The sequence below is a fragment of the Jaculus jaculus genome, chromosome 2, assembly GCF_020740685.1.
Source record: "Jaculus jaculus isolate mJacJac1 chromosome 2, mJacJac1.mat.Y.cur, whole genome shotgun sequence".
Classification (NCBI taxonomy): Eukaryota; Metazoa; Chordata; class Mammalia; order Rodentia; family Dipodidae; genus Jaculus; species Jaculus jaculus.
The window spans coordinates 65,623,352-65,651,259 of record NC_059103.1 but is presented as its reverse complement, the minus strand read 5'-3'; the positions used below and the strand labels follow the sequence as shown (position 1 = coordinate 65,651,259).

Genomic DNA, 27,908 nt, shown 5'->3' with positions numbered 1-27,908 from the left:
ATTGAATCACGCCCACAGATATCAAGGGAAATACGGTGAGTACATGACACACGGTCCACTGTGAACACAGTTAGGATTTGCTGTGGCCTTGCATGCTCCTCACCTCATGAGAAATTCCCAGGTGACATGGAAGGAAAGGAGCAGGCAGGACTCTACTGTATGGTGACATTGTACATGACACTGCACACCAGTGTCTCTAGTGCTCCAACCAGGTTCTTGGGTATGGCACTGGAATGATATCTTTACTTGCCAGAAAATGATAGCAATGTCTTTGGGTCAAATGGAAGTCACGTTCATAGTTCTTTCTAAGATATGCCCGTTGAAGGACAAACCTTTAGGCCCGTGTTTCACCATTGACACATCTTGTATAGTTTTCATTTAATCTCTGATTTTCAAAGGTCAGAGCAGTTGAGTATCATAAACACAGGGAGCTGGAAGTCATGGCCGTCACCTATAGTGCCAGCAGAGATAAGAGGATGAACATCCAAAAAATAAAAAAAAAGAGGATGAACGTGACATTTCAGCCACCCTGAGGCTACGTGCTGAATCACAGGACACCCGGTGGTAGAACTGGAGCCCACCTGGAGGTAGAAAGGGCAAAGGGAACAAGCCACAGGCGGCATGACAAGCGGGAGGTGGCGCAGAGGTTAGTTCTTTTGACTCTCAAGCCACAGGACCCCGGTTCGAAGTGCTGGGCCGTAAGCAGGCCTGAGACACAAGGGGGCGCTCGTGTGTGCTAGGGCACCTGGTGTGTCCATATCCTGCATGTGTCCTTTTAACTCTTCTCGATCTCTCCCTTGCTCTCTCCTAGTTAAATAAGTTAAATACTTTGTCAACCCCCTTGTGTTGTGGTGCGGGGGCGATAAAAACATGCTCAACACTGGTTTTGAAGAGACAGCGCCTCCTTGGCCAGCACCTGTCATGTGTACTTGGCAATTTGATTCTGATAGAAGGTAAGCAAATCAATTCCTATTCAAGACAAGTCAAGAAGGAATTCAAGAACCTATGGGAGTGGCATTCAACACACAAGCAAGAGTCCTAGCGCCTCTGTCATTGGGTGGAAAGAAAACAGCACTCCTGACAAGTCCCTGAGTTGCCAGGCTCTCTCTCAAGAAACCTGCACCAGCATCCCTGCATGTTTCAGAAGAGGTGACACCTCATCATCACCAGTGACAAGGGTAAGTGAGCAGTCCACGGAAGTGGACTCAGACGTTCTCGACGGTTTTCTAATCTCTGTATTTGTGATATGTGAGGCAGGCTCTCATGCTCCATCAGCCTGCTTGGCGCTCGGGGATGCCCTCCTTCTCCAGCCAAGTAACGGAGTCTTTCTGGAGCTGTCTCATTGCCAGAGAAACACAGCCTCCCCGCTCTACTCCCTTGCATTTCAGACCGCCCAATGACAATAGGCTCACCACTTGTAAGTGAGGGGCTGAACCCACAGAAATTGCTCAATTTGAACTAGAGCGACTCTGGCTGGCCCATGGCATTGCGTCAGCCATCTTTGTGAATGATGTCAATCTGACCCTTTTTCTGAAGAGAGCCCATTCTCTAACCTAGGGTGAGAGCTGCTCTCACCCTAGGTTAGAGAATCAGTAGCTTTTAGGTCAAAGGGAAGGCCTCGAAGATGCAGGGACTCTCTGCGTGGTAGGGAAAGGGGACCCCTGACACCCATGGGACTCAAGTGCTCACATCCCCATGGGACACGTAGACCTTCCAGGTGAAGAGAGACCTACCAGTGAGATGAGTCCCTGTCTAGCAGCAGCACCGACGTCTGTTTGAGGCACCAGGCACAGAGGAGTCTCCCGAAAATGTGAGTCACATCAACCCCATCCGGAAGAATCCATATCCTTTATGCCTTAGAGGCCCAGGGCAAAATTGCTGAAGCCAGGCCAGAAAGAATTAGGAGCTTCACGGTCCAAACGTGTATTGTGAGGGTTTGGGTACCCCCAAGCACATGCTCTGGAGAACCATCCAGACCCGACAATGCATGTAGGTGGAATGAGTACCAGAAGGCTAAGGATTGGATCATCAGGGACGTGCCCCTTTCACTGAGTCACGTCCACTGATATCAAGGGAAATACGGTGTGCACATGACACACGGTCCTCTGTGAACACAGTTAGGATTTGTTGTGGCCCTGCATGCTCCTCACATCATGAGAAATTCCCAGGTGACATGGAAGGAAAAGAGCGGGCAGGACTCTACTGTTTGGTGACATTGTACACGACACTGCACACCAGTGTCTCCAATGCTCCAAACAGGTTCTTGGGTTTGGCACTGGAATATCTTTACTTGCCAGAAAATGGTAGCAATGTCTTTGTGTCAAATGGACATCACGTTCATAGTTCTTTCTAAGATATCCCCGTTGAAGGACAAACCTTTAGTCCCGTGTGTCACCATTGACACATCTTGCATAGTTTTCATATAATCTCTGAATTTCAAAGGTCAGAGCAGTTGAGTATCATAAACACAGGGAGCTGGAAGTCATGGCCGTCACCTATAGTGCCAGCAGAGATAAGAGGATGAACATACAAAACAAAACAAAAAAAAGAGGATGAACGTGATATTGCAGCCACCCTGATGCTATGTGCTGAATCACAGGACACCTGGTGGTGGAATTTAAGCCCACCTGGACGTAGAAATGGCAAAGGGAACAAGCTACGGGCGGTGTGACAAGCGGGAGTTGGTGCAGACTTTAGTTCTTTTGACTCTCAAGCCACAGGATAGTGGTTTGAACCCTTGGGACATAAGCAGGCCTGAGACACAAGGGGGCGCTCATGTTTGCTAAAGCACCTGGTGTGCCCATATCCTGCATGTGTCCTTTGAAGTCTTCACGATCTCTCCCTTTCTCTCTCCTAGTTAAATAAGTAAAATACTTTGTCACCCCCCTTGTGTGGTGGTGGGGGGGCAATGAAAACGTGCTCAACACTGGTTTTGAAGAGACAGCGCCTCCTTGGCCAGCACTTGTCATGTGTAATTGGCAATTTGATTCTGATAGAAGGTAAGGAAATCAATTCCTATTCAAGACAAGTCAAGAAGGAATTCAAGAACCTATGGGAGGGGCATTCAACACACAAGCAAGAGTCCTAGCTCCTCTGTCATTGGGTGGAAAGAAAACAGCGCTCCTGACAAGTCCCAGCGTTGCCAGGCTCTCTTTCAAGAAACCTGCACCAGCATCCCTGCATGTTTCAGAAGAGGTGACACCTCATCATCACCAGTGACAAGGGTAAGTGAGCAGTCCACGGAAGTGGATTCAGACGTTCTCGACTGTTTCCTAATCTCTGAATGTTTGATATGTGAGGCAGGCTCTCATGCTCCATGAGCTAGCTTGGCGCTCGGGACGCCCTCCTCTTCTCACCAGTTAAGGGATACTTTCTAGCAGGAGCTCCGACGTCTGTTTGAGGCATCAGGCACACAGGAGTCTCCCTAAAATGTGAATCACGTCAAACCTATCCGCAAGAATCGACATCCTTTATGCCTTAGAGGCCCAGGACAAAATTGCTGAGGCCAGGCCAGAAAGAATTAGGTGGGTTGCAGTCCAAACATGTTCTGAGGGTTTGTGTACCCCCACGATCAGGCTCTGCACAACCATCCTGACCCGACAATGCATGCAGGTGGAATGAAGGACCAGAAGGCTACGTATTGGATCATCACAGGACATGCCGCTCCTTCATTGATTCACGCCCACAGATATCAAGGGAAATATGGTGAGTACATGACACATGGTCCTCTGTGAACACAGTTAGGAGTTGTTGTGGCCTTGCATGCTCCTCACATCATGAGAAATTCCCAGGTGACATGGAAGGAAAAGAGCAGGCAGGACTCTACTGTAAGGTGACATTGTAGACGACACTGCACACCAGTGTCTCCAGTGCTCCAAACAGGTTCTTGGGTATTGCACTGGAATGATATCTTCACTTGCCAGAAAATGATAGCAATGTCTTTGTGTGAAATGGAAGCCACGTTCATAGTTCTTTCTAAGATATCCCCGTTGAAGGACAAACAATTAGGCCCATTTGGACACATTGGCACGTCTTGCATAGTTTTCATTTAATCTCTGATTTTCAAAGATCAGAGCAGTTGAGTATCATAAACACAGGGAGCTGGAAGTCATGGCAGGCCCCTATAGTGCCAGCAGAGATAAGAGGATGAACATACAAAAAAAAAAAAAAAGAAGATGAGCATGACATTGCAGCCACCCTGAGGCTCCATGATGAATTGCAGGACACCCAGTGGTGGAATTCAAGGCCAGCTGGAGATAGAAAGGGGAAAGGGAACCAGCCGTGGGTTGCGTGGGAAGCAGGAAGTGGTACAGAGGTTAGTCCTGTGACTCTCAAGCCACAGGACACTGGTTCGAACCGCTGGGCCGTAAGCAGGCCTGAGACACAATTGGGCACTTGTGTGTGCTAGGGCACCTGGTGTGCCCATATCCAGCATGTGTCCTTTTAACTCTTCTCGATCTCTCCCTTGTTCTCTCCTAGTTAAATAAGTTAAATACTTTGCCACCCCCCCCTTGTGTGGGGGTGGGGAGGGTGCTGAAAACATGCTCAACACTGGTTTCTGAAGAGACAGGGCTTCCTTGGCCAGCACCTGTCATGTGTACTTGGCAATTTTATTCTGGTGGAAGGTAAGCAAATCAATTCCTATTCAAGACAAGTCAAGAAGGAATTCAAGAACTTACGGGAGTGGCATTCAACACACAAGCAAGAGTCCTAGCGCCTCTGTCATTGGATGGAAAGAAAACAGCGCTCCTTACAAGTCCCAGAGTTGCCAGGCTCTCTCTCAAGAAACCTGCACCAGCATCCCTGCACGTTTCCGAAGAGGTGACACCTCATCATCACCAGTGACAAGGGTAAGTGAGCAGTCCACGGAAGTGGACTCAGACGTTCTCGACGGTTTTCTAATCTCTGAAAGGACCCAGGTTCAATTCCCCTGGACCCATCCATGTAAGTCAGCTCAAGCATTTGGAGTTCATTTACAGTGTGTACAGGCCCTGAGGTGCCCATTCTCTCTCTGTCTTTCTTGCTCTCTTTCTCTCTGCCTCTTTCTCTCTCTCATAAATAAGTAAATAAAATATAAAAAATAGTTTTAACTTGTGTGAGAGAGAGGGGGAGAGAGAGTATGGGCATACCAAGGAAGGCCTTCTACCACTGCAAAGTCCAGATGCATATGCCCCTTTGTGCATGTGAGCCATCTCTCCAGTCCCTCTCTTTTTGATAAGTAGATTATTGGCTAGCTTTGAAACTGTATCATTTGATAGGTAAAGAAGCCACTAGGATTTACAAATGGGAAGGAGAACTTAAGCAGGTGTTAATTGTGCTGGAATGGTTCTTCTCCACTGGTGAGAGACTTCTTTCTCTTGTTGGGTCTCCACAATTTCCCCTACCATTCTATTCTGCCTCAGAGAGGTGGAGGTAGGAGGTTCATGGTTACCCTCGGCTATATGATGAATTTAAGGTAACCTGGGTATAAAAGGAAATCAAATATAAGACTTTCAAAATAAGACACAGATTAACATTTTATCGATGGCGCAGAAACACAGCTGAGGTGCTAAGAACCAGGCACAGCTGGGGAAAACACTTAAAAGAGCATCCTGGGAATTGTAAGTTCACTGTGCGGTTCACGTTGCGCCCTGGTCCCGTGCCACCTGCAGCGCAGCCCAGGACAAGGTGTACCTCGCCCTCAGGTTCTGTTGTGACGTCTACCTTATCCTGTGGGTCCGGTTCTGCCTCTAATTCCGGGCCTAGTCGGCGTCCACTCGGAGAAAAGTGAAATTTCTCAAGCGGGATCAAATGTGCCTACGTTTGACACCAACTGAGGAACTTCCGGCCCAGCTGGGAAGCGGAAGTGACGCCGCAGCTCGTCTCCGTCTTTTCCGGCCGGCTGCGAGCATCGAGTTCCCTTTCTCCTTGGTGGCCGTGTGACCTGTGGGGCTCTGGTGAGGCTGGGGTGCGGGCGGCGGCGGCGGCGGCGGCGGGCGGTGGGCCACGAGGGCGTCTGGGCGGCGGAGGCGCCCTGTGGAGCGCCCGGTGGCTGCTCGCGCCCACGGCCGCGCGTCCTTCCGGGGCGGGGGCCGAGTCGTCCCGGCCGCTGGGGCGGGACTCGGGATGCTCCCCTCGGCCTCCTGCGCGGCCCTCCCCGGGACCGGACACGAATCCTTTTCAACTTTTTCCAGAAGGGTAAGACCTTCCGCCGATCGAATCCGGCCCGTCGACCTCCGCCCTATGGACCCACGACCCCGGCGCTCAGCGGTGGGTGAAATGGTCTAGGGGGCTAAGCTTTCTCCCGTCTTATTTTGAGGCAGTGGCTGACCCTGTAGCCCAGGCTAGCATCGAAATCAAGGCAATCGTCCTATTTCGGCCACTAGTCCCGGCGTCCTGCTTCTTTTTGGAAACATGCAGCAGTTTGAATTTAGCTTTGTCTTTGCGAATTTGTTTTGACATTTTACACAAAACCAAAGGATCAAGGTTCCATCCCCCAGGACCCACGTTAGCCAGATACACGGATGGGTCTGGAGTTCATTTGCAGTGGCTGAAAGCCTTGGTGCGCCCATTCTCTTGCCTGCCTGCCTGCCTGTCTCTGGCTGGCTGGCTGGCGCTCTCTCTCTCTCTCTCTCTCTCTCTCTCTCTCTCTCTCTCTCTGTGTGTGTGTGTGTGTGTGTAAAAAAATAAACAGACTATAGCATTTGAACTTGCTTTTTCTCCCAGGATACGTATGTTTTGGAAAGCCTGGGTAACTACAATTTTTTTTTTTAATATTTGGATTTTTCTGAGGTAGGGTCTCACTCTAGCCCAGACTGATCTGGAATTTAGCATGTAGTCTCCGGCTGCTTGCTATCGGAAGTATTGTTTGGATTGCAGTCTTGTGGCTTTAACTGGGGAAGCTTAAGTAGGGAAGAGTACTTCTGTACCTAGGTAATGGGCAAAATTCATTTCCTTAGAATTATAGGAGTTGTTGTTATGCTATCAGTTGGAGGCTGACATTAGCTCCTAGGGGCTCCCTGTGGTTCATGCCATATTACCATTCAATTAAACCAGCTAATGAGATTAATCACCTCAGGGAAGGCCTACACATACTAACAGATGGAGATTATTGAGGTAATATTAGGGTATATTAGCCATATTGTAATTGTAGGTTACTGAATGGTGGGGAAGTTTGTTGGGCTACTCTGGGCCAGAATTGGCTGTTGAGATTGGCTAGTGTGTAGAAGGAGTTGAGAGAATAAGGTTTGAAATGCATTCTGTGTTCTTGAGAGTCTGTGCAAACATATTTCCTGGGGACTTCAATTATGCAGTTGGGTGCTACTTAGTTCACAGCACGTGGTGTCTGGAGGGCTGTGGGGTACAAGACTGGTGCATAGGCTTAGTGTGGGTGGCTTTACAAGATGAATTGGATTGAGAGCACACATTCTGGAATGCATGGTACATGTCATGTGGAAAACTGTTTATATATGTGCAGAGGATGCCTCTGATAGAGGGCCATGGGCTTCTTGAATACCTTAAAGTTAGTAGTTTCATTGTTGATTATGGAATTCTTGATGGATAAGACCACCACATTAAGGTTGTAGTAATCATGCCCTTTAAAATTTTAAATACATGATTGAGCAGACAGGGCTAGGAAGAAAATAGCTCAGTTGATAAAAGTGCTTGTATAAGGACCCAAGTTTGATTCCCCAGTAGCCATGTAAAAGTGTCAGGCATGGTAATGTGCCTGTAATCCCACTGCTGTTGAGGCAGAGACAGGAAGATACCTGGGGTTCACTGGCTAGCCAGTCTAGCCTAATTGGTGAGCTCCAGACTAATGACAGACCCTGTCTCAAAATAGTTGGATGATACCCAAGGTTGTCTTCTGTCCTCCACACACTTGCACACACATACACATAGATAGATAAGAATGTAAAAATAAATTGGACAGACAGATGATAATCTTCCCCTTCAGAAATTTATTTTGTGGCTTTTTGAGATAGGGTCTTGCAAGGTGGCCTAGTATAACCTTGAAATTATGTAGACCAGGCTGACCTAAAACTTGTAATGGTCTTCCTGCTTCACCCTCCCCAGTGCTGGAGTTATAGGTGGTTGTCACCCAGGAACTGGGCTTGATAAGTGCTTTAATCCTGTTTGTTTGTTTGTTTGTTTGTTTGTTTCTTTTTTTTGAGGCAGAGTCTCAATGTAGCCTAGGCTGACCTGGAGCTCATTCTGCAGCTCCGGGCTGGCCTCCCAACTCATGGTGATCCTGTTACCTCTGCTGCCCAAGTGGGATTGAAGGTGTGTGCCACCACACTTGGCCTTATAAATGTTTTTAATTTATTTATTTGCTAACAGAGAAGAGAGACGGGGAGAGAGAAAAAAAAGAATGGGCACACTAGGGCCTCTTGCTCCTGCCACTGCTTTTAATGCTGAGGCTTTTTTTTTTTTTTTTGGTCATTTTGTTACTGTTACTATGTTTGTTGGTTTTTTTTCAAGGTAGGGTTTCATTCCAGACTGACCTGGAACTCACAGAGATCCTCCCACCTCTACCTCCCTGAGTGGTGGGATTAAAGGCATGTGCCACCATGCCCAGCTATTACTTATTTATTCTTAAAGATTTATTTATTTGTGTGTTTGTGTATGGGCATGGGTACACCAAGGTTTCTTGCTGTTGCAAGTGAATGCTTGTCTGTCTTGCTTTATGTGTGTGGCTGGGTGGGCAGATTTTGCAAGAAAGGGCCTTTATCCACTAAGCCATTTCCCCAGCCCAGGCTGACCTGGCACCCACTACTTCCCAAGCGCTGGAATTAATACCACCACACCCAGCTCCTATTTTGTTTTTTGATAGGGTTTTGCTATGTAGCCCAGGTTGGCCTTAGACTTTGAATCTTCTTGCCTCCTCCCTTTTACTGGGATTAATGTCTTGTGCTACCATATTCAGTTGAGGCTTTATTTTAACTTATATTGAGCCATATTAACTCTTTTGCCTACATATCTCTGTGTGTATACACACATAAATATATATATGTATGCATATATATATATATAAATTTAGTTTTTGTGTATGTGTGGTATATGCATGTGTATGTAGTGCTCCATGTTGGTGTTCTACTTCATCACTCTGCATTCTGGCCTGTTCTTTCTTTTTTTCTTAACAAATATTTTCTTTTGAAAATATTTTATGTATTTATTTGCAAGCAGAGAAAAGGGGGGGTGGGCAAGCTAGGGCCTGTTGCCACTACAAATGAACTCCAGACACATGCATCACTGTGTGCATCTGGCTTTATGTGAGTACTAGGAATTGAAACCAGGCTATCAGGCTTTGCAAGCAAGTGCTTTTAACTGTTCTGCTCTGGTCCTGTTCTTATTTGAGCTGGCGTCTCTTACTGATCCCACTGAGCTTGCTATTTTTTCACAAGCTCCTGATCCTTGTGATTTGTGGGTCTCTGCTTACCTATGGGAGTGGAGTTACAGATTTATGTTGCCATGCTTAGCTGTCTTTGTGGGTCCTAGAGACTGAACTTGAGGTTTTTTAGGACTCCTCAGGCCCTCATGCTTACACAGGAAGTGCTCTTAACCACTGAGCCATCTCTTCTGCCTGTTAATATTACTTTTATAATGTTGGGGAATGAATTCAGGGCCTCACAGAAGCTAGGTAAGTGCTCTATCACTGAACTATATTCCCAGGCAGAATTTTTAAAAAATATTTTATTTCTATTTATTTATTTGAAGAGAGAGAGGGAAAGAGAAGGAGTCAGAAAGAGAGAATGGACACACCAGGGCCTCCAGCTTCTGCAAATTAACTCCAGATGCTTGCGCCACCTAGTGTATCTGGCTTACGTAGGTCCTGGGGAGTTGAACCTGGGTCCTTTGGCTTTGCAGGTGAGTGCCTTAACTGCTAAGCCATCTCTCCAGCCCCAAATTTATCTATTTTTCCTCATTTTATTTTAAATTATTTGGTACTTCATGGTTGTGCTAAGGAAGCATATTAGCACTGAGCTGTACTCCAAGACTCATAGGTTCCATTTTATTAAACTAGTATTTAAATCGGTCTTTATTTATATATTTTTTTGTTTGTTTGTTTGTTTTTTGAGGCAGGGTCTCACTCTGGCCCAGGCTGACCTGGAATTCACTATGTAGTCTCAGGGTGGCCTCGAACTCACAGCGATCGTCCTACCTCTGCTTCCCGAGTGCTGGGATTAAAAGTGTATGCCACCATGACCAGCTTTTTCTTTTTTTATTATTGACAACTTTCATAATTATAGATAATAAACCATAATAATTTCCTCCCGCCTCACTTTCCCCTTTACAACTCCACTCTCCATAGTATCTCCTCCCTCTCTCAGTCAGTCTCTATTTTGATGTCATGATCTTTTCCTCCTGTTACAATGGTCTTGTGTAGGTAGTGCCAGTCACTGTGAGGCCATGGATATCTAGGCCATTTTGTGTTTGGAAGAATGTATTGTAAGGAGCCCTATCCTTCCTTTGGCTCTTACATTCTTTCTGCCACCTCTTCCACAATGGACCCTGAGCCTTGGAAGGTGTGATAGAGATGTTTTAGTGCTGAGCACTCCTCTGTCACTTCTCAGCACTATGGTGCTTTCTGAGTCATCTCAAGGTCACCACCATCTGAAAAGAAAAGCTTTCCTAACCAAAAGTGAGATAGTATTAATATATGGGTATGAATGTTAAGAGAAGTGCTTATGGGCACTTTGATGAGCATAAAAAATGCATTTAGCCAGATACCAGCAGGTGTTACACCCCTAGGGCTCATGACTTCCCCTGTAATGGATTTTCAGTATCAGGCATGTATTCCTTCCTGAGGAGTGGGCCTGCAAATCAGTTAGACAGTTGTTGGTTTCCCCCAGAACAGATGCCACTATTGTACCCATTGGCTCATTTGGCCTGGCTGGCCCATATTCAGGCTTACAGTGCTCACTGTTGATTTCTCTCTCTCCCATTGAACTGCATTCAGTGTAACTTTTCTACTTTTCTGTCAGCTGGTCTACACAGAGGAGGTTTTCAGCTCAGCTCTAGCAGGATATCTCAGTGATCTTGCAGCCCAAACAGGTAGATTCTTCAGCAATAGGATCTTACTATCTGTTCCTGGTAGGAAACCAAGAGCCTTGGCAATGGCCTGAATGTTTTGGGGGCATTGGGAACCTCCCTGGTCAACAACTCAATGGAAGGTATCCCATTCCTGGCACTGGAAATTTTCTACTAGCAACCTATGGCTCCTGAGTGTGCTATAGTTCAAAAAAGTAGGCTTCTATGTGATTTATTCATACCCGCTTAGATTTTTATTAACCCTCTCCCCCACCTTTCCTTTATACAATCACTTTCCTTGACCTCACTTAGGCCTTTCCACCCCTAGTAATCTGTTCTTCTACTTACATGCATGCAATATCATCTCCTTAAGTCCTCCCCTCTCCTCCCTCCCTTACAGCCCCTTTCTAGCTTATTGGCCTCTGCTACTGAGTTTGTATTTTATTTATCATGTCAAAATGTTAGCCTCTTTATGGAATATTTTCCACAGTGACTGGGAAATTTAAGCAGGGATTCATTTAAAGCAAGACATGCCTATAATTTCTTCTGAATTTACTTTGTCTTAAGAATTTAGGGGATAGGGCTGGAGAGATGGCTTAACAGTTAAGGCATTTGCCTGCAAAACCAAAGGACTTTGGTCTGATTCCTTAGGACCCATGTAAGCCAGATGTAGAAGGTAGCACATGCATCCGGAGTTTGTTTGCAGCAGCTGGAGCGCCCATTCTCTCCTCCTTCCTCTCTCTGCCTCTCTCTTTCAAGTAAATAAATAAATAAATTGAAAAAAGAGTTTAAGAGATAGTGTTTAAATTTAGTGGATTTCTTAGGTACGGATATACTTTGAATATGCCCATGTAGTTATCTTAAATAATGAGTTAATGTTAATTTTGCACATATTAAGTTTATCTTAAAGATTTTTATTTTTTTAATATGAAGTGCTTTTATTTGATTTTTTTTGAAAAGTTATTTGTAATGGGCATACAAGCTAATAAGTGTTGCTATTTATTGCTGTACATACTAACTTGGTACTAGAATGACCATATTCTGGCATAAAGTGGACTCTGCATATTGCCAGGATGTCATATTTCTTCCTGAGTGAAGACTTTCCCCAGCACCTCTGAAACATACATATTTTAGTCAGCTGACCTCACTATCTCCTTTATTTGTTTATTTTAAAGAGTTCTTAGTATTTATTTGCAAATGAGAGAGAACAGAGAGAGAGAGAAAAAAAGAATGTATGTACCAGGGCCTCTACCTGCTGCAAACAAACATTAGATGCACATGCCATTTTGTGTATCTAGCTTTAGGTGGGTACTAGGGATCCAAACCTGGGTCACCAGGCTTTGCAGGCAAGTGCCTTAACTACTAAGCCATTTCTCCAGCCCCTCACTGTTCTTTAAATGCTTGCAATGCCCCTCATTATGTCACTCAACTTTTTTTTTTTTTTTTTTTTTGGCTTTTCAAGGTAAGATTTCAGTCTAGCCCAGACTGACCTGGAGTTTCTCAGGGTGGCCTCAAACTCATGGAGATCCTCCTACCTCTGTCTCCCAAGTACTGGGATTAAAGGTGTGTGCCACCATGCCCGGCTCATATGCCACTCATCTTTAATCCTAGCAAGCTGACAAGTGCTCCTTTTGTCTCAAATATGGGGACAATGCAATTTAATACTACAAAGAGTATGTATTTGTTTGCAAGGATAGAGCAAGAATGAGAATGAGCTAGGGCCTCCAACTACTGCAAACCAAACTCCATCTGGCTTTAGGTGGATACTGGGAAATTGAACCCAGTCCATTAGGCTTTGCAGGCAAGTGTCTTAAATGCTGAGACATCTCTACAGCTGAAGAGCCTATATTATTTTCATTTTCATTTATTTATATTTTTGGCATTTTTTATTGACAACTTCCATACTTACAGGCAATAAACCATGAATACCCCTTCTCCTCCCCAACTTTCCTCTTCACAAATCCACTCTGCGTCATATCCCCCCCTTTCTCTCCATTAGCTTCTCTTTTATTTTGATGTCATCATCTTTTTCTCCTATTATGATTGTCTTGTGAAGGTAGTACTAGGCACTGTGAGGTCATGAATGTCGAGGCCAGTTACTGTCTGGACATTTGCATTGTAAGCAGTCTTACCCTTCCTTTGGCTCTTACATTCTTTCTGTCACCTATTTTACAATGTACCCTGAACCTTGGAGGGTGTGATAGAGATATTTCAGTGCTGTACACTCCTCTCTTGTTTCTTAGCACTCTAGTGCCCTTTTGGGTCACAGTGGTCACTGCCAACTGAAAAGAGAAGCTTCTTTAACCAAAGGTGAGAGTAGTGTTAATATATGGGTGTGAACATTAGGTAAAGTATTTTCTTTCTCCCATAGGACTGCAATGTAGTGCAGCTTTTTCTGGCTTTCTGTCAGCTGGTCTATAGGTAGGAGGTTTTTAGCTCAGCCCCAGCTTGATTTCTCAGTGACCTTGCAGCCCAGGCAAGTGGAGTCTTCAGCAGTACGGTCTTACCATCTATTCCTGGTGGGAATCCAATAGCCTTGGCAATGGTCTATAATGTTTTTGGAGCATCAAGGACCACCCTGGCCAGTAACTCATTGTAAGGTATCCCAACCCTCACACTGAAATTTTTCTAGTAAGTCTATGGCTTCTGGATGAGCCATTCTCCAAAAGTAAGTTTCCATGTGGCTTATTCACAGTATCTTGAATTTTGATTAACACTCCCCCCATCATTTTACTCAGTCCCTTCCTTTGACCTCACTTAGGCCATTCCATCTCTAGTAATCTGATCTTCTGTTTACGTATATACAATACCATTCTCTAAGTTCTCCCCTTTCCTCCCTCCTTTACATCCATTTTCTAGTTTACTGGCCTCTGCTACCAATCTTTTATTCCAACTCACATGTGTTTATTTTTGTTTATTTGGGAGAGAGCTAGAAAGGCAGAGAGAGAGAGAGAATGAGAATGAATGGGTGCACCAGGGCCTCCAGCCACTGAAAATAAACTCCAGACACATGTGCCACATTGTGCATGCGGCTTATGTGGGTCCTGGGGAATGGAACCTGGATCCTTAGGCTTCTCAGGCTGGCACCTTAACCACTAAGCCATCTCTCCAGCCCAAGAGCCTGTTTTCTTAATAGCTGTACTGTGTGTGGTCCTTCTTCCCCCAAAGTAGCCTATTCTGTTTGTTTTCTTTAAATTATTTTACTAGGACACCAAATCTCAAGGAATCCATTTGTTACATAGATTGCATCTGTGAGAACTGTTGATCACAGTTGCTTATGTGGTGAGAACTTAACGTTCTTAGCTCACCTGTCTCTTTATTTGTAAAATAGAATAGTACCTCAGATTGTGAGAATTTAATGTCGAGGATTAATATGACACATTGCCCTATACCAACATCTTAACTGCTCTAATTTCTGTGACAGATCATAAGCACATGGCTACTACTTTGTAAGAATATTTTGCTTCAGTATAGACCTTTTCTTAGTGAAACTGTAGAATAAGGATTGGTATGCATTAGTTGAAATACTATCAACACAGCATTCCAGCTTCAGTGTCTTATGTCTATAGTTTTTCACCCTGTGCTTAGAACTGAGACATCTTGGAGACATTGGTGATGAACTTTCTGGTCAGAATTCTTGCAGCTGTGAGTGAGGCCCTCCGTAGAGCTCTCTGCCAAGCAAGTTAACTAGTTTTATTTACTTTTTTTATGGTGTCTTGTGGTTTCAGTTTACATCACTAACTAATCTGAAGCTAGCTGATTTTGTTATTGAAGCCTGCCATGTGATTAATACTTAATTTTTAAAGTTTCTCTTTTATTTATTTTTGTGTAAGGCTTTAAAAAAATTTTTTTTTGCTCATTTTTATTTATTTATTTGAGAGAGAAGGAGACAGATAGAGAGAGAGGATGGGCGCGCCAGGGCTTCTAGCCACTGCAAACGAACTCCAGACATGTGCGCCCCCTTTTGCATCTGGCTAATGTGGGTCCTGGAGAATCGAGCCTCAAACTGTGGTCCTTAGGCTTCACAGGCAAGTGCTTAACTGCTAAGCCATCTCTCCAGCCCACTTTTTGTTGTTGTTGTTGCTGAGTTTACTCTTTTATTTTGAGCTGCCAGAAATGGTGGTATTGGTTCCTACTTTTGCTAACAAGAGGAAAAGAGGGAGGAGTCAAGAAAAGGGAGAGTGCTTTTAGGTCATTGTTCCTTTCTGGGACACCTGATCTCAAGAAAAATTAGTTCTTTTACTCCTCTTAAATTTTTTTCTTTTCTTTTGACAAAATTTTTTAAATGTCTTGAATCATTGAGTGACTAAGGTATCCTTTCCTTTTTGTTTGGTTTACATGGCTCTTTTAGGGGCTTGGCTTGTAATTCACTGGTTGAGCCTAACCTATACAAAGTTCCAGGTTACATCTCCAGTGCCATGAAGAATGTCCTTGAAAAATGCTGTCCCATTTCACCCCCAGGTTGCCTCTATTGGTGTCTGTTACCTCATTTGTAAGTTCTCATCTCCCAGTCTACCATAGCCCAGTGGTTGAACTCATTGGGATGAACATAAACAGCAATATATGTAAGTGAAAGTAGCAATATAGGGATAACAGACCCAAAGGTGCCTTTACCTCCTTGGTGAAGGGGTACATATGACTTACTTTATCATTGCTGGGACAGAATCCTGAACCAGAAGCAGCTTAGGAAAGGCATTTATTTCAATTTATAATTTCTTGGAGTAGAGTTAGTTCATCATGGTGAGCAAAAGCATCATAGGAGTAGGAAACCAGCATCACATCTTCACATCAGCATGGAGGAGATCGTGACAAAGAGAACAGCAAGCTGGGCTGGATTATAACACCTCAGGGCTTAATCCCAGTGACACATTTCCTCCAGCAAGGCTATAGCACCCATAAACCTGCTCCCAACAGTACATTCCCTTTAGGAGGCATTAATTCCCAAATCTCCATCAGCTGGGAACCTAGCTTCAGAACACCTAAGTTTATGGGGGACACCTGAATCAAACCACCACATTCCATCCCTGGCCCCCATAAACTGATAACCATCTATGATGTAAAATGCAATGTATTCAGTCTACTTCAAAAGTCTCCATAGTTTTTACTAATTACAATGATGTTCATGCATCCCCATAATCCAAGATCTTTTAACTGAGCCATAATACCAAAAGGTAACCTTAAAAAAACCATAATGGTGCAGAATAAACAGTCACACTGTAAAAGATGGCATTCAGCATAACAAAGAAACATTCAGCCAATAGAAAATTTAAAACAAGGCAAACATCAAATTCTGTAGCTTCACGTCCAAAACTCTAGCCAGTGAAAATCTCCAAGTTCGATAATTCTAACCAACATCAAGTCTCTGGCATTCCAATTCTGCCCTTCCAGCAAGACTATTCACAGTCTTGGAAAATGTCACCAGGGCCAGCAACTTTCCTTAGCAGCCATCTCATGGTCCTGGCATCTCCACTGCAATCCACAATTCATCCTCATGGCCCCATAGGGTCTCCATGCAGGCATCCAGCAAACCTGCTTCACACTGTCCATGGCCATTTCCAAAATACAAGACAATGTTGCAAACTCAATGACCCTCTCTTTCCTGCATTTATTTGTACTCCACAGTACCAGATAGGGTGCCAATTTGTTAATCCAGGGGGGAATATAGCAGATGTTGAAGAATAGGACAGTCCTTGAGCACTCAGACATACCTTCAAAAGAGTCTACATTCTTCCTGTTGCCCCAAGTGCAGGTCAGCTGGCCAGTCTTAAAGGTTGTAATCTCTCAATTGCAGTTAAATGGGCAACAGTTCACCCAAAGTTGTTTTTTTTTTTTTTTTTTTTTCTTTCCGTGCCATATTCCTCTGCTCACAACCAGTTCATTTCTACACAAAGCAACCCTGTATTTCTCAGGACATAGGCATAATAGCAAGCTTCCCATACAAACTGCTAGCCCAGTTCAGGCAAAGCTGTTTCTCACCCTCATAAGCCAAACCTCACAGTCCAAGTTCTTACTGCATTCAGGTCTTTTAACTCTGACCAGAATAGTCCATCAAGCTATACTTACTGCAAGGCATCTCTTACTTAGGCCAAGGTTTCAGGTCCATCCACATTCTTTTTGAAAATCAGCTCCAAAAGGCCAAAGCCACACAGTCAGGTGTCTTAACAATAACCCCACTCTTGGTACCACTTTTCTGTTGCAGTCAGGTTCACATTGCTGGTAGAATTCACCCAACCAAGAGCAGCTTCTGGGAAAAAGGGGTTTATTTTGGCTTGTTGGCTTGAGGGGAAGCTCCACAATGGCAGGGAAAACAACAGCATGAGCAGAGGGTGGACATCACCCCCTGGCCCACATAAAGTGGACAATAGCAACAGGACAGTATGCCAAACACTGGCACAAGGAAACTGGCTATAACAAACATAAGCCCACCCCCAACAATACACTCCCTCTAGGAGGCATTAATTCCCAAATCTCCATCAGCTGGGAACCCAGCTTCAGAACACATAAGTTTATGGGGGACTTTGAATCAAACCACCACACTCTGTGAAGAAAAATGGAATTTTTATTGGTATTGCAATAGGTTTGTATATTGCTTTTGGTAATAGTGCCATTTTCACTCTGTTAATTCTGCCTATCCAGGAGCATGGGAGGTCTTTCCATCTTCTGAAGTACTCCTCAAGGGTCCTCAAGGATGCTTTTACATCCTTGGTTAATGTTATTCCAAGGTATTTTATTTGTTTATTTATATTATGCTATTGAAAATGGAGCAATGTTGCTTATTTCTTTCTCTGTCTCTGTCTTTTGCACATAGAAAGGCTACTGATTTTACTGCATTGATTTTGTTTTCTGCTACTTTGCTGAAGGAGCTAATCACCTTTAAGAGTTTGATATATGGAGGTTCTAAGGTCTCTTATGTATAGAATCATGTTGTCTGCAAATAGGGCTAACTTAACTTCTTCCTTTCCAGTATGTATCCCCTTTATTTTTTCTCCTGTGTTATTGCTTGAGCCAGGACTTCCAGTACTATGTTGAAGAACAGAGGTAGGAGTGGACATCACTGTCTTGTTCCTGATCTCAATGGGAATTCCTTCAGTCTCTCCCCATTAAGTATTATTTGGGCTTTAGAGCTTTATATATAGCCTTATTATGTTGAGATATAAACCATCCATGCCTATTCTCTCCAATGTTTTGATCATGAAGTGATGTTGTATTTGTCAAAGGCCTTTTCTGCATCTATTGAAATGATCATGTGGTTTTTTAAGCTTATTTATGTGATGTATTACATTGACAGATTTCCATATGTTGAACCATCCCTGCGTTCCTGGAATGAAGCCTACTTCATCAAGGTGGATAATGCTTTTGATGTGTTGTTGAATTTGGTTTGCGAGGATTTTGTTCAGGATTTTTACATCTAAGTTCATCAGGGAAATAGGCCCATCTGTGCCTTGTTTTGGTATTGAGGTGATACTATTTTCATAGTATAAGTTGGGGAGCTTTCCCTGGACTCTGATTATGTGGCACAGTATGAGAAAAATTGGTTTCATTCTTCCAGGAAGGGTTGATAGAATTCAGCTGAGAAGAAGCAATCTTTGGGGGGAGGTTTTTGATTATCTTTCACTCTTGATGGGTATGATAGGTTTGTTTAGGAGATTAATTTGCTCTGAATTATCTTGAGTAGTTGGTATATGTCCAGGCATTCATCCATTTCCTCCATATTATCCAGTTTTGTGGAGTAGAAGTTTTGAAGTAAGTCCCGATGATTCTCCCAATTTCACTTATGTCTGTTGTGATCTCTCCTTTTTCATTTTCAATTATGTTAGTTTGAAATGTCTCTTTTTGTCACTTGATCAAATTGGCCAGGGGTTTATCAATCTTGTTTAATTTTCTAAGAACCAGTTCTTTGTTTCATGAATTTTGTTAATTGTTTTCTTAGTTTCCAATTCATTAATTTCTGCTCTGATCTTAATTATTTCTTTCCATATGGAGGTTTTGGGGTTGGATTCTTGTTTTTCCAATGCCTCTAGGTAGATGGTTAAGTTATTAATTTGTGATCTTTCTGTCTTTGTTATGAAGGCATTTAGCATTATAAATTTTCCCCTGAGAGGACTGCCTTCATTGTGTCACATAAGTTTTTGTATGTTGTGTGCTCCTTGTCATTTATTACTAGAAATTTCACAGTTTCATTTATTATTTCATCCATTACCCATTATTGTTTAAAAGTGTGTTGTTCAGGGCTGGGGAGATGGCTTAGCTGTTCTTGCCTGTGAAGCCTAAGGACCTGATTCAAGGCTCAATTCCCTAGGACCCACATAAGCCAGATTCACAAGGTGGCACATGCATCTGGATTTTGTAGTGGCTGGATGCCCTGGCGCGCCCATTCTTTCTCTCTTTCTGTCACTCTAAAATAAATAAATAAAAAATAAACCAAAAAAAAAAAAAAAAAGGTTGTGTTGTTCAGTTTTCAGAATCTGATGGGATTTCTGGTGCATCTTTTGTTGCTAATTTCCAGAAATACAGGATTGTGATCTGATATCATGCAAGAAATTATGTCCATCTTCCTTAACATATGGAGGCAATCTATTTTAGAGAATGTTCCATGGGCTGCTAGGACGAATGTGTAATCTGTGTATTTGATTATTTTTGGTTTTTAGTCTATTTTATTTCATATTAGTATAGCCATGCCTGCTTGTTTCTTATTTGCATTTGCTTGGAATATTATTTTCCACCCTTTTACCTTGAGGAGGTGTTTGTTTTTAGTGCTGAGCAGAATGAGGGGTATAATTTTTTTATCCACCCTGTTATGTCTCTTGATGGTTGAATTAAGGCCATTAATATTTAGGGTAGTGACTGTGAGGTTTGATTTAATCCCTGCCATATTGTGGTGGTTTATGTGGTTTGGTGTTTTCTTGTTTTTTTGTGCCTTCTCTGAGTTTGGTTATTGTGATCTGCTTCTTGTAGGCACTTGAGGTTGGTTATTTGACTCTTCTATATGGAGAATTCCCTGAAATACTCTCTGCAGGTTTGGTTTTGTGTTCATGTAGTTGTAAAGCTCAGTTTTATTATGGAAAGTTTTTCTTTCACCATCTTTATGAGGGATACTTTTTTGCTGGGTAGAGTAGTTTTGGTTGGAAGCCAAAGGTTCTTAGACTTTGCAGTGTTCCATTCCAAGCCCTTCTCTAGAATTTTCAGGGTTTCCATTGGAAGTCTGATGTACTTCTGATGGGGTTACCTTTATGTGTAATACGTTGTTTCTCCCTAGTTGGTTTTAGGACTTTCTCTTTGTCTTGTCTCAGAGATCACAGATTCTTTCTTGTTCAGTTCTGCTGTTAAGGCTCTTGTGATTGCATTTTTTATTTCCTATGTGAAAATTAAAGGATGGAATGAATAAAAGCGGTAGAACTCAGTAGAATAAGAGAATTCATTGGTGAGATGTAAAATAGTTCTTTATGAATACCTACTGTTGAAGTCCGGTTCGCATTGCTTGTAGAAATCACCCAACAAAGAGCAGCTTCTGGGAAAAAGAGATTTATTTTGGCTCACAGGCTCAAGGGGAAGCTCCACGATGGCGGGGGAAAGGGATGGCATGAGCAGCAACAGGAGGGTGTGCCAAACACTGGCAAGGGGAAACTGGCTATAAAGCCCATAAGCCCGCCCCCAACAATACACTCCCTCCAGTAGGCATTAATTCCCAAAACTCCATCATCTGGGGAGCTAGCATTCACAACACCTAAGTTTATGGGGGACACCTGAATCAAACCACCACACCTACCAAATATTTAAGTGTTTGTCACACACTGATTTTGTGTTGCTTTTGTCGATGTTTTCTTTTCTCTGTATGAGCCCCAGGCTGAACTGATAACACTCATTATTTCTACTCTGAGATTGATATGAGGCTAAATAGTTGTTGATAAGTATTTGTTTTTTTTCAAGGCAATGTCTCACTCTAGCCCAGGTTGATATGGAACTTACCCTGTAGCCCCAGACCTCAAACTCCTAGCAGTCCTACTCAGCCATGTGCTGGGACTTGAAGGGATGCTCCCATATACCAGGCTCATACCATCATGTGAAGCTTGTTGAATGTATTTTAAGATGTTGATAAAGCTTTGCTATTTTGGTCATAATGACCAAAATAGAAGCTACACTTTGTAATTATGCTCTTAATTTTCTGATTCCTGTATATGGTGGTTATTTTGGAGTGTAATGACAAGTATATAAGATGATGTTTTTAATTGTTTTATTTATTTATTTATTTGAGAGAGAGAGAGAGAAGCAGCTAGAGAAAGAGGGAGAATGGGTGCGCCAGGACCTCCAGCCACTGCATACTTACTCCAGATGTATACACCACCTTGTGCATCTGGCTTATGTGGGTCCTTAAGAATCAAACCTAGGTCTTTTGGCTTTGCAGGCAAGCGCCTTAACCATTAAGCTATCTCTCCAGCCCTATAAAATGATATTTTAGGGACAAACCTGAATTGAAATCTCAATTTATCACTTTCTCACTCATCACTTGTTTTTAGAATCTAGGTTGTTATGTTATATAGTGGTTATGATGCCTGTCATGAAAGGGATGTCACAGTAACTACTGATGGAATAAGTAAATCAATAATAATTACACATGATTGATAATATATATTCATAAATACATGCACGTACATATATGTATTTAGTTTCTAGTGTAAATTAGTATATGAGATTATTCAGAAAATGGCAGCTGGTGTTAATGATCTCATAAAGTATACCATTTGGTGGATTTCTTACAGGATCACTAGCAAATTGATATTTAATGTTTGATTGCTGCTAAGTATTGTATTTTGATTAATAATGATTGATGTCAACAGGAATCTAAATAATCATGGTTAAAGAGGATTGAGTATTGTCCCTGTCCATTCAGATTCTTAAGCTGCCCTGACGTGTCGTTGGCATCACAGAAGAGTGTGATCACACCTATTTCATCATCAGACTTAAAGGATGGATTTGCCTCATGGTAAGTGCTGTGGCTACTTTGTTGTTGTTGTTGTTTGCTTGTTTGTTTTTAATTTATTTATTTTGAGAGAGAAAAACTGGGCACACCGGGGCTTTCAGCCACTGTGAACAAACTCCAGATGTGTGTACCCTCTTGTGCACATGTGCAATATTGTGTGCTTGCATGGGACCTGAAGATTTGAACATGAGTTCTTAGGCTTCACAGGTAAGTGCCTTAATCACTAAGCCATCTCTCCAGCCCTGGTTTTGGAAAATCCCTTTTAAGTTCCTTTTATACAATGTAAAATCCAGATGTTGAAGTGGGCCAGGTAGGACTGTTTTCTGTTTGCTTTTCCCCATTCCTGGTGTGTGTGCTTTAGGAGAAAGCATTGTATAATCCCATCCTGAATTTAATCACCACAGGCAAATAAGGACTCCTAATTCTTTAAAGCTGAAGTTTCCTTGGCTTTACAGTGACTCACTCCCCCCCTTCCTTCCTCCCTCCCTCCCTCCCTCCCTCCCTCCCTTCCTTCCTTCCTTCCTTTCTTTTTTTAAGAGGGTACACGAGTCTCTATATATTTTTCCCCATTGTTTTTATTAATTATGTATATAGTATATATATAGTCATGATGGTACCATCATTAGCCTTCTCCTTGTTGTCCTCCCATGAGGATTGTGGGGTGGCCATCAATGGATTATGAGAAGAGGCAATGGCTCTGTGCATAATGACCCAACTTATGACTCTAATAGTCTTTTTGCCCCCTCTTCCGTGAATTTCCCTGAGCCATGTTGGGTTCATTTTAGGTCTGTTTCAGTGACAGGAGGTCTTGGGAATCTCTGTGTCTCTGGATATCTGATTTGGCAGGAGTTGAGTGTTCTCTGTGTATCTCCACCCTTGTGCTGATACCACATTCACCGAGAAAGCATCTCTTGTTCATTACTCTACTAACTCTATGGCTTCAGCTGGTGCCCTGATGGGGTGCGATAAGCTGATTCTGTCCTCAGGTTCTGCGTCCATCTGAAAAAGAGAAGCAAATTCTCCAACAGAGAGCGAGGTCAGTGCAAGATACATTGATACCCATTATTATTTTAGAGAGAATTTAATAGGTGTAAGCCCTCTTGTAGCCCACTATTGGTGGGAGCTTGATATTGGAGAGCGGGCTTGTTTTTGGATATTGTTCTGACTTGTTTCCCCATTCCAGCTTTGGGTTCTGTTCCACTGAATAGATCTGTTAACCAAATCAAGAACAGTTGGTAACCCACCATGGCTGTGTGCCATTGTTGCACTTGTGTGAGCATCAAGTCAGGTTGATTGCTGCTGAATAGCTTAGACCATGAGTTGCTTAGAGAGATGTCATTTTCCCCCAGTTGCTCATGTAACACCTTCTGGCATTAAACAAACTTAACTGTCTGGGGATTGACTCTCTACCAGTTTCCTACCAGGTTGCTCCATGTTCCGTCCCAACAGCATATGGTGTCTTCGAATTCAACAGCACATCAAAAGCATTATCCACCTGGATCAAGTAGGCTTCATCCCAGCAATGCAGGGATGGTTCAACATATGGAAATCTGTCAGTGTAATATACCACATAAATAAGTTTAAACACAAAAACCACATGATCATCTCGATAGATGCAGAAAAGGCCTTTGACAAATACAACATCACTTCATGATCAAAACATTGGAGAGAATAGGCATGGACTGTCTCAACATAATAAAGGCTATATATAAAGCCCTGAAGCCCAAATAATACTTAATGGGAGGAGACTGAAGGAATTCCCATTGAGATCAGGAATAAGACAGAGGTGTCCACACACACCTCTGCTCTTCAACATAGTACTGGAAGTCTTAGCTCAAGCAATAAGACAGGAGAAAGAAATAAAATAAAATAAAAGGGATACAAGGTGGAAAGGAAGAAGTTAAGTTAGCCCTATTTGCAGATGATTTTATACATAAGTGACCCAAGAACCTCCATCTTAAAACTTTTAGAAGTGATTAACTCCTTCACTAAAGTAGGATACAAAATCAGTGCATAAAAATCAATAGCCTTTCTATATGCAAAAGAGCCTATATTTTTTTTAAAGTTTTATTTACTTATTTGCAAGCAGAGAGAGAAGAGATACAGAGAGAAAACCAGGACCTCCAGCCACTGGAAACAAACTCCAGATGCATGTGCCACTTTGTGCATCTGACTAATGAGGGTGTAGGGGAATCAAACCCAGGCCCTTTGGCTTTGCAGGCATGTGCCTTAACCATTGGGCAATCTCTCCAGCCCATGAGTCTTTATTTTTGTTTGTATATTATTTTGAGGTAGGGTCTTATTCTAACTCAGACTGACCTGGAACTCACTCTTTAGTCCCAGGCTGGCCTTGAACTCTCAGTGATCCTGCTACTCTGCCTCCAAAGTGCTGGTATTAAAGAAATCCATCACCATGCTTGGCCTCCCTACCCTCAAGGTAGGGTTTCACTCTAGCCCAGGCTGACCTAGAATTCACTATGTAGTCCCAGGCTGGCCTTGAACTCATTGCGATCCTCCTACCTCTGCTTCCAGAGTGCTGGGGTTAAAGTTGTGCACAACACAGGATTGTTGTGGCCTTGTATGTTTCTAGAGTTAATATATTTGAGTTATTCTGAGTTAGTTGAATTATCTGTCATTTTTTAACAGGGATGGATTCACATCCATGTTGTGAATATAGGTTCCTGGACAGCTCTAGATTGTTGTGTCTTCTTGTTTTTATCCAGGATGTCTGCTTTCTGGGGACCCAGGCTGCAATGAAGAAGAGACAAAGCTAGAAAGCACAGGGGTTGATTGCCTAAAAAACTATTACAAGGTATGAAGAACATGTTTTCTTTTATAGATTGACATCATCCCATTTACCATTTAGGCAGATTTATCTCCAGATGTTTCTTTAAGGAAATACACTTCCAGACAAGGGCTGAACCCCCAGTTGAATTCTCCAGAGAGTTGAGCCCTTTACAGTGGTTAAGTGCTGTGTTATTTCAGCATTTTGATAATTACTAATTAATTTTGAGCCACATAATGCAAAATGCATGTTTCATGTTTTTTACAGAGTTCTGAAAAAATAACAAAGGCGATGAAAGTGTCATTAAATTACACTTGTTTTTCACTATCCCATATACATCGTATGCCCAAAAGTATAATTTAAAAGAGGGAGATAAGAAAGAGGTTACTGTTCGTGGTGAGGTGAATATGTTTGACCTGTACCATTAAAACCATGTGACGAGAGTACAAGAACAGTGAGTGTGGATATAGAGGAGAGTCTCTACGTGTGTTGAACTCTGGGGAAAATAATGGGAGAACTCCCAATTCTATATAGAGATTGGAATGCTTGTCCTTGTTCTGTGAAGAGATTGGCTCAATCTAGTATGTGTGGGATGGCTTAGGATTCAGTGACCTTTGAGGATGTGACTGTGGACTTCACCCAGGAGCAGTGGACTTCAAAGGACTCAACTCAGACAGACAAAAATAGTGATGTGACAGTGAAGAACTCTAAGAACTTGACTACTGGAGGTAAAACTGTCATTCTCATATGAGGCTTTATATAAAACAGGTGTATATTACTTATTTTATATATTCTAGGATGTTTGATGTCAACTCTGTTGAAAATGAGAAATGATAATATCAGTCTCTCCTTTATATACTGAATATGTTGTTCTCTCTCATCCCCCTCCTCCCCAGTTCCATCCATCAATCAAACCTAAGAGCCTCATATACTGTGCACATGCTCTATTTCTGGGTTATATTCCTAGCCCACTGTGGTCATTTTCTTTTCTTTTTGTTAGCATTTCATTCATTCATTCCTTCATTCATTTATAAATAAGTGAGAATATGAGTGGGTTACACCAGGGCCTCTTGCTCTTGCAAATGAGTGCCAGATGCATGCACTACTTTGTGTATCTTATGTGGGTACTGGAGAATTGAACCTGTGCCAACATGTTTTGCAAGCAAGTGCCTTTAACCAGCCCAGTTGTGTTCTCTTTCTTCGTTTTTGTTTTTTGAGGGAGGGTCTTGGTCTAGCTCAGGCTGACCTAGCATTCACTATGTAGTCTCAGGTTGGCCTCGTACTTCGAACTATGTTGATCCTCCTACTTCAGCCTCTCCAGTGCTAGGATTAAAGGTATACATCACCATGCCTGGCTGTATGTTTTTGTTTTCTTACTATCTATTATTTTTTGTAAAAATATTTTACATATTTATTTACAAACACACATGTGCGTGTGTGCATATGGTGTGTGTATAGTGTGTGTGTAGAGAGAGAGAGAGAGAGAAAATGAGAGTGGTCACACCAGGGCCTCCTGCTACTATAAATGAACTCCAGATGCATGTGCCACATTGTGTATCTGGCTCTATGTGGGTACTGGGGAATGTTCCCGTATGTCAGGCTTTGCCAGCAAGTGCCTTTAACTGTGGAGCCATTTCCTCAGCCCCCCTTTAAAAAAAAAAAAAAAATTAGCAACAGAAGTTCTCTGACTACTTGGGAACTTCCAGCTATAGGTGAGTGTCTCCCTGGAGAACCCCTAGCCCTTACTTTCCACTTGGACTCCTTTACCCTGTCCAGTTCCCCACGTGGCAGGAGCTCCTTTGAACTTTCTGTTCTCTCTTTTTTTTCCATGGTTTTCCCAGGCCCTCCACATGGGATCTCTAGCCATTTGGGTATCTTTCCTTTTCCCAATAAATATAATAATTTAACAATTTAAAAACTATTAAAAACACGCATATTTATTTGCAAGCAGAAAGAGAGAGAGAGAAAGTGAATATATGGGTGTGCCAGGACATCCTGCTCTGCAAATGAACTTCAGATCCATGCACCTCTTTACGTAGGTACTGGGGCCTTGAAACCAAGTCCTTAGTCTTTACTCACAAGCACCTTAACCACTGAGCAATCTCTCCAGCCTACAATATATTTTTATTCACCTTGTATTAGTTTTGACAGAATTAGTATTTAACAAATTGTCCAAAATTATGGCCTTTAAAATATAAATCTGTAATTTGCTATGTTTATTTTGAAAACAATGGAGACATTTCTTAGCTCCTTTAATCTGCTATACAGTTACAGTCTAAATTTTCTTATTTTGGGATTTAATTTCAGAATTGGAACTGCAACTACACACCAAAGATTCAGCATTTCAGCAGGATTTGTTGACAAGACATACCTTCACTGAGAAACAGCAGGCAAGTTCAATAAAGTATATTTCTGATTTCATTTTTTTCTATTATTTATTTATTCACATGGAAGCAGAGAAAGATGGAGACAGAGGGAGAGAGACAGAGAGAGATAGAAAATGGGTGCACTGGGGCCTCCAGCCACTGTATTTTGCACCATCTTGTACATCTGGCTTCATGTGGGCAGTGGGGAATAGGACTCAGGTCGTTAGGCTTTGCATGCAAGCATCTAAACTGCTGAGCTCTCTCTCCAAACCCTCTTTTTTATTTTTTAATTTGTGTTATGTATGATGTGTGTGTGTGCGTGCTTGCTTATATGAGTGGATATGCTGCAGTGTAGGGAAGTGGGTAAATAGAGCTCCTTGTGTAATTTGGGTGACATAAATTCATGTGTAACAGGTGCCAAAAGTAATATGATTGGAAAAGATTTAGTGTTTGAGCATGGATAGGTAAATAGATGTCCTAGAACCATTGAGTCCTATTTTACAGTCCTTTATATTGGCATTGGTGTTACTTCCAGTGAATGTAAGTGGAAATATATCGCTTTACTCAGAATGGCGTGTTTTTAGGACTCACTGACCTTTGAGGATGTAGCTGTAGACTTTACTCAGGAAGAGTGGACCTCACTGGATCTGGGTCAGAGAAACCTATACAGGGATGTAATGCTGGAGAACTACCAGAACCTGGCTACAGTAGGTAAGACTACCATTATTCCTTGCAGCTGTATAAAGAACAAAAATATCTTTATGTATTC

At 42.6% G+C, this 27,908-nt stretch overlaps 1 protein-coding gene across 5 annotated transcripts in view; it reads left to right on the top strand.

The window, feature by feature from the left end:
- Positions 1–5,863: 5,863 nt before the first annotated feature.
- The window catches only part of LOC101609374 (zinc finger protein 26), a 37,458-nt gene continuing 15,413 nt past the window's right edge, over positions 5,864–27,908 (top strand). Inside the window, exons 1-7 of one of the 5 annotated variants that reach the window (XM_045143198.1) lie at positions 5,864–5,936; positions 6,174–6,249; positions 21,899–21,991; positions 24,712–24,800; positions 25,423–25,501; positions 27,081–27,163; positions 27,724–27,850. In XM_045143198.1, coding sequence (XP_044999133.1) covers positions 21,976–21,991; positions 24,712–24,800; positions 25,423–25,501; positions 27,081–27,163; positions 27,724–27,850 — 394 coding nt within the window. In that variant the 5' untranslated portion in view covers positions 5,864–5,936; positions 6,174–6,249; positions 21,899–21,975. Of the gene's footprint in view, positions 5,937–6,173; positions 6,250–21,898; positions 21,992–24,711; positions 24,801–25,374; positions 25,502–27,080; positions 27,164–27,707; positions 27,851–27,908 lie in introns of those variants that run through there. The other 4 variants (XM_045143197.1, XM_045143195.1, XM_045143196.1 and 1 more) reach the window with 4 other exon arrangements.